The sequence below is a fragment of the Benincasa hispida genome, chromosome 11, assembly GCF_027475165.1.
Source record: "Benincasa hispida cultivar pf3 chromosome 11, pf3_genome.v1.1, whole genome shotgun sequence".
Lineage (NCBI taxonomy): Eukaryota > Viridiplantae > Streptophyta > Magnoliopsida > Cucurbitales > Cucurbitaceae > Benincasa > Benincasa hispida.
In genome coordinates, this window is record NC_143488.1 from 22,826,417 (window position 1) to 22,832,690 (window position 6,274).

At 41.8% G+C, this 6,274-nt stretch overlaps 1 protein-coding gene and 1 pseudogene across 1 annotated transcript; both read left to right on the plus strand.

Annotated features, from left to right (window-relative positions):
- Window positions 1-1,237: 1,237 nt before the first annotated feature.
- On the plus strand, window positions 1,238-4,405 carry LOC150032487 (uncharacterized; annotated as a pseudogene).
- Window positions 4,406-4,674: 269 nt separating this feature from the next.
- On the plus strand, window positions 4,675-5,846 carry LOC150032488 (uncharacterized). The gene is made up of 3 exons (XM_090306927.1): window positions 4,675-4,887; window positions 5,066-5,124; window positions 5,240-5,846. The coding sequence occupies exons 1-3, from the start codon at window positions 4,675-4,677 to the stop codon at window positions 5,844-5,846; spliced, it is 879 nt and encodes a 292-aa protein (XP_090163053.1).
- Window positions 5,847-6,274: the final 428 nt, after the last annotated feature.

Sequence of the window (6,274 nt, forward strand, 5' to 3'; positions counted from 1 at the left end):
CACGAGCAAGCTGAGTAAGCTTGAGTTTTACGAAAGATAAAGATAAGCAGGCATGCTTTAGTATTTTCATGTGGTTTTTTGAGACTTTTATTGACTACATGACTGAGTTATTGAGCCCGAGGCTATATGGTACCGTGTGCACACAGGTTATATTCTGTTGTTGACGTTGAGTGTAGTCCGTGACAACAGTGCTGTCGTGAGTGTTGGGCAGGCCCCACTTCGAAAAAGACGATGGGAGTGCTGGGCAGGCCCCACTACATCGTAGAGCTAGTAAATGTTGGTTGTACTGGGCGTGCCCTACACAATGTTGATTTTTCATGTTAGTTAAAATGTTTTATATACTTGATATGCCTTGCTAGATTTTAATGACATACTTGCGGAATATTTGAGAAAGCTTTAACCATTACACATTTATGTTTAATGCTTTCATTGAACAGATTCATACGTTTAAAGGTTTATCACATGTTCTGATTTGCGGATTTACAGTTTTAAATTGAGTCACTCAATGGGCTTCATAGCTCACTCTTTCAAAATGTTTTCCCACTTTTCAGGTAGAGATCGAGCTCCCAGTGCCTGATAACTGCCAATGTCTGTTTTCTGCTAAAAGTTTCCAGATCAAGCTCCATACGTGGATGGAGTTGTACATTGTGTCTGTTTGTATTGTAAATGTCTTTGTAAGAATTGGATAGTTTATGGTTGTGTAAACACTAGATGTCGTGGTTGTGTAAACCCCAGTTAGATATGTTTTTAGTTGTGATATTTCTATCAGGTTATTTTTCAAACCGAGTTATGTCAGGATTGCACTACATGTGTGTTTAAAAGTTTTCAGGGGTTTCGCTGTGTTGTGTTACATGTAATGTATTTTATATCTAAGATTAGTATGTTTATCAGGTTCAACATTTCAGCAGGGTCAACAGGTATCATTAGAGGAGGACGATGTCTATTGGCTTCACGCTATCTCCCTGACTAAGCTAGCAGGTAGTTATGGAGGGGGTGCGACAACTTGGTATCAGAGCGGATAGCTCCATGGGAAATGAGATAGAGCAGTTGGTGCTTAGAAGAATCTAGGAAGTAAATAGTTAGACGTTGAGTCAGTTCAGATAGAACTAACATAGTATGATCCAAGTATGGATAAGAGTGAGTCCAGTCAGGACTAGAATGTTGGTAGAAGTTTAGTATCATGCATCTGAGTTAAGTATCTATAGCATGTCTGCTGTGTTGATATGTTATAGGAGTCATGCCACCACGTACCAGCAAACGACGAAGGCAGAATTAGGACGGGACGTAGGATCCTACCCAAGGTCAATCTAAAAGGGGAGCCAGTACCCTAAGAGTTCAGACTGGAGCAGGAAACGAGCATTTTTTTAGATCTGCACAGGATGTAGGTAGACCAGAGAGAGCAGGGCCTAGTGATCTGGAAAAAGATGTATGGAATAGAACGGCTGAAGAAATTAGGAGCCACAGTGTTTGAGAGTTCCACAGATCCAGTTGACGCTGAGGTTTGGTTAAATATGCTTGAGAAATGCTTCGATGTGATGAGCTGTCCTGAGGAGCGAAAAGTCAGATTGGCCACATTTCTGCTATAGAAAGAGGCAGAGGGATGGTGGAAATCCATATTAGCCAGGCGCAGTGATGCACATACGTTAGACTGGCAGACTTTCAAAGGCATATTCAAAGACAAGTATTATCCCAGCACATACTGTGAGGTAAAGAGAGATGAGTTCCTAGGGCTGAAGTAAGGTTCACTTTCAGTGGCCGAGTACGAGAGAAAGTATACCAAGCTTTTACGGTATGCTGATGTGATTGTGGCATCTGAGAATGACAGGTGTCGAAGGTTTGGAAGAGGGCTGCGTTTTGAGATATGTACGCTAGTTACAGCTATTGCTAAGTGGACGGATTTTTCTCAGTTAGTAGAGACTTACGTACGTGTGGAGTAGAGTATAACAGAGGAGAAGTTAGCAGTGGAGCCTAGTCGTGCGGCTTCAACAGCTAATGGTTTCCAAGGTCGTGAGTAGCGGAGGTTCACACCTGGAGTGAATTTTTCAGGCCGTCAAGACTTTAAGCATCGGTCTGGTGGCCAGTCATTGAGCCAGATGAGTTCAGGTAGTGCCTATTAGAGGCAGAGCCAGAGAGCACCCAGTCAATCTGCTAGTTCAGTAGCAAGACCACAGATGGCTCAGTAGTCCGTTGGTAGTGAAACCAAGAGAACCCCATGTGCAAATTGTGGCAGGAATCATCGAGGTCAGTGTCTTGTTGGTGCCGTTGTGTGTTACCAGTGTGGACAGCCAAGGAATTTCAAGAGAGACTATCCACAGCTGAGAGCAGAAGTTTAGAGGAACCAGGGCATTGAGTCCCACACAGTTGATCAGCCGAGAGTCTCAGCGGTTGCAGGAGAAGGTACCAGCGGTGCAAAGCAGAAGAGAGTTGTGGGGAGACCTAGGCAGCAGGGAAAAGTCTACGCTATGACTCAACAGGAAGTGGAGGATGCACCAGACGTGATACTGGTATGGTTTTTATTTGTAATGTACCTCCACGTGTTTTATTAGATACAGGTGCTACGCATTCCATTGTTTCTAGTATGTTTCTAACTAAGATAAATAGGATGCTAGAGCCTTTATCTAAGGGGTTAGTTATATACACTCCAGTTGGTGATGTTTTACTAGTTAATGAAGTGCTGCGTGATTGTGAGGTTTTAGTAGAAGGTCTCAGTATGCTAGTGGATCTTCTTCCACTAGAGTTGCATGCGTTGGATGTAATTTTGGGAATGGATTTCTTATTCACTCACTATGCTTCTATGGATTGCCATAGGAAGGAAGTGACTTTTAGGAAACCAGGTTTGGCTAAAGTAGTTTTCAGGGGTGAGAGGAAGATTATTCCTACAAATTTGATTTCAGCTCTAAAAGCTGAGAAGTTGTTGAGAAAGGGTTGCACAGCGTTTCTTGCACAGGTAGTAGAGGTGCAGGAAGATGAGCTGAAACCAGAAGATGTTCCTATAGTGGACGAATTTCTTGATGTTTTTCTAGCTGATCTATCAAGTTTGCCACCTGATAGAGAGGTGGAGTTCACTATTGAATTGTTACCAGGAACAACACCTATTTCACAGGCATCGTACAGAATGGCTCCAAGCGAGCTTAAGGAGCTAAACGTGCAGTTACAAGAACTAGTTGACAAGGGATAAATCAGGCCTAGTGTATCACCTTGGGGAGCTCCAGTGTTATTCGTGAAGAAGAAAGATGGTACCCTCAGATTATGCATTGATTATAGGCAATTAAATAAGGTCACGATACGTAACAAGTATCCTCTACCACGCATTGATGATTTGTTTGACCAATTAAGGGGAGCAACAGTGTTCTCTAAGATTGATTTGAGGTTAGGATACCACCAGTTACAGGTTAGGTAATCAGATATTCCTAAGACAACATTCAGGACGAGGTATGGGCACTATGAGTTTTTAATGATGCCATTCGATTTAACGAATGCACCAGCAGTTTTCATGGACCTCATGAACAGGATCTTCCATCAGTACTTAGATTAGTTTGTGATAGTGTTCATCGATGACATACTAGTTTACTCAATTGACAGGAAAGCCCATGAGGAACATCTGAGGATTGTTCTACAGACACTACGTGATAAACAGTTGTACGCTAAGTTCAACAAATGTGAGTTCTGGTTGAAATAGGTAGTGTTCTTAGGGCATGTAGTTTCAGTGGACAGAGTTAGTGTTGATGCGCAGAAAGTGGAAGCTGTTGTCAACTGGGAGAGACCAGCTAATGCAATAGAAGTACGTAGTTTCCTAGGCCTGGCCAGATAGTACAGACATTTTGTTGAGGATTTCTCACGATTAGCATTACCCTTGATAGCTTTGACAAGGAAGAATGCTAAGTTTGAGTGGTTGGATAAATGCGAACAGAGTTTCCAAGAGCTGAAGAAGAGATTAGTGACAATATCTATTCTGACACTTCCTGTAACAGGGAAGGAGTATATGATCGATTTTGACGCTTCGAGGCAAGGATTAGGTTGCGTGCTTATACAAGAAGGAAAGGTAATAGCTTATGCTTCAAGGCAGCTGAAGAAGCATGAGTGTAATTACTCTACTCATGATCTTGAGCTAACAGCAGTTTTTTTAGCACTGAAGATCTGGAGACATTATTTATTCGGTGAGAAGTGCCACATTTTCACAGATCATAAGAGCCTGAAGTATATCTTTGATCAGAAAGAGCTGAATCTGAGACAGAGGCGATGGCTAGAACTGATTAAAGACTATGACTGTACCATTGAATACCATCCGGGTAAGGCTAACATAATGGCAGATGCATTAAGTAGAAAGTCGAGACTTCTGAAGAGTGCCTTGTGTTGTATTCGAGCAACCTTGCTAAGTGAGTTAAAAGGTTTCGGGCGGTTGTGACAGCAGAGAGTTCAGGGAGTTTTTTAGCTCAATTTCAGGTTAGGTCTTCTCTAGTAGCAGAGATTGTAAGAAGATAGCCAGAGGATAGTAATTTACAGAAGATGCTTGCAAAGTCCAAGCAAAGCCCAGAAGCATAATTTGAGTTGAGAGCAGATGGAGCCATAGTTAAGTAGAGAAGACTATGCATTCTGAGTATTAGTGAGCTTAAGGGTGCTATACTAGAGGAAGCTCACAGTTTAGCTTACGCTATACATCCAGGAAGCACTAAGATGTACGAAACTTTGAAGAAAACTTATTGGTGGCCTAGTATGAAGCGAGAGATAGCCAAATATGTTGATAAATGTTTGATCTGCCAACAGGTTAAACCAGTGAACAAAAGCCAGGAGGACTCCTTAATCCATTGCCAGTGCCGGAGTGGAAGTGGGAGCATATTACCATGGATTTTCTGTTTGGATTACCTCATACTACTGGTGGACATGATGGTATATAGGTAATAGTGGACAGACTCACCAAGACAGCGTGGTTTATACCGATTAAAGTGACGTCTACACTAGATCAGCTAGCTAAGCTATACATCGACAGGATTGTGAGTCAGCATGGAGTGCCAATGTCCATATTTTAAGATAGGGATCCGATGTTTACTTCTAAGTTTTGGCCTAGTATGCAGAAAGAAATGGGAACAAAGTTGAAGTTCAGTCCGTTTCATCCCTAGACAGATGGTTAGTCAGAGAGGACCATCCAGACCTTAGAAGACATGTTGAGAGCATGTGTCCTTCAGTTTAAGGGAAGTTGGGATACCCACTTATCACTTATGGAGTTTACTTATAATAACAGCTATCAGTCTAGTATCAGCATGGCACTATTCGAGGCTTTGTATGGCAGACCATGCAGAACTCCTGTATGCTGGAACGAAGTGGGAGAGCGAAAGCTAGTTGGTCCTGAGTTAGTACAAATTACGTCAGACAATATTAAGTTGATTAGAGAGAACCTGAAGATAGCTCAAGATCGACAGAAGAGCTATGCAGATAAGCGACGAAGAGACTTAGAATTCCAGGTTGGAGATCAAGTTTTCTTAAAGTTATCTCCGTGGAGAGGTGTTCTTCAATTTGGGAGGAAAGGTAAGCTGAGTCGTAGATATATTGGTCCTTATCGGATAACAAAACGAGTTGAACTTGCTCGAATGCATGATGTTTTCCATGTGTCCATGTTGAGGAAATATATTCCAGATCCGTCCCATGTGTTGCAAGCACAACCGGTTGAGCTAAAAGAAGACTTGAGTTATAAAGAGGAAGCGGTTCAGATCCTCGACAGAAAGGAGCAAGTTTTGAGGAACAAAACGATCCCACTCGTGAAGGTCCTTTGGAGACATCACGGAGTGGAGGAGGCAACCTGGGAGTCAGAAGACGAGATGAGGAAGAGTTACTCGACACTCTTCACCTAAGGACTTCTAAATTTTGAGGACGATGTTTCATAAGGGGGAGGTAAGTTGTAAACCCAAGACTTTCCTTGGATTATTTGCTCTTGTCACATATTGTAGGATGTTGGATTTAAGTTATTGTTGTTCCATTGTTGAAGAAAAATGGCAAAGCTTTTGGTTGAAGTTGTCTTTGATAATTTTGGAATTTATTAATAAAGAAAAGAAAAGAAAGGAAATAAAGAAAAAGAAAAGAAAAGAAAAGAAAAGGAATAGGAAAAAGGAAAAAAAAAAAGAAAATGAAAGGAAATGGAAACCCATTCGACACCATCGCCTAACTCATTTTAGCCCATTTCTCCATCATTTTCCCATCATATTTTAGAGAATTTCGAGAGAGAGAGTGAAGGAAGAGGAAGAAGAAGCTTGCTGCAGGTTGGAGGTTGAAGAAGGGAGGA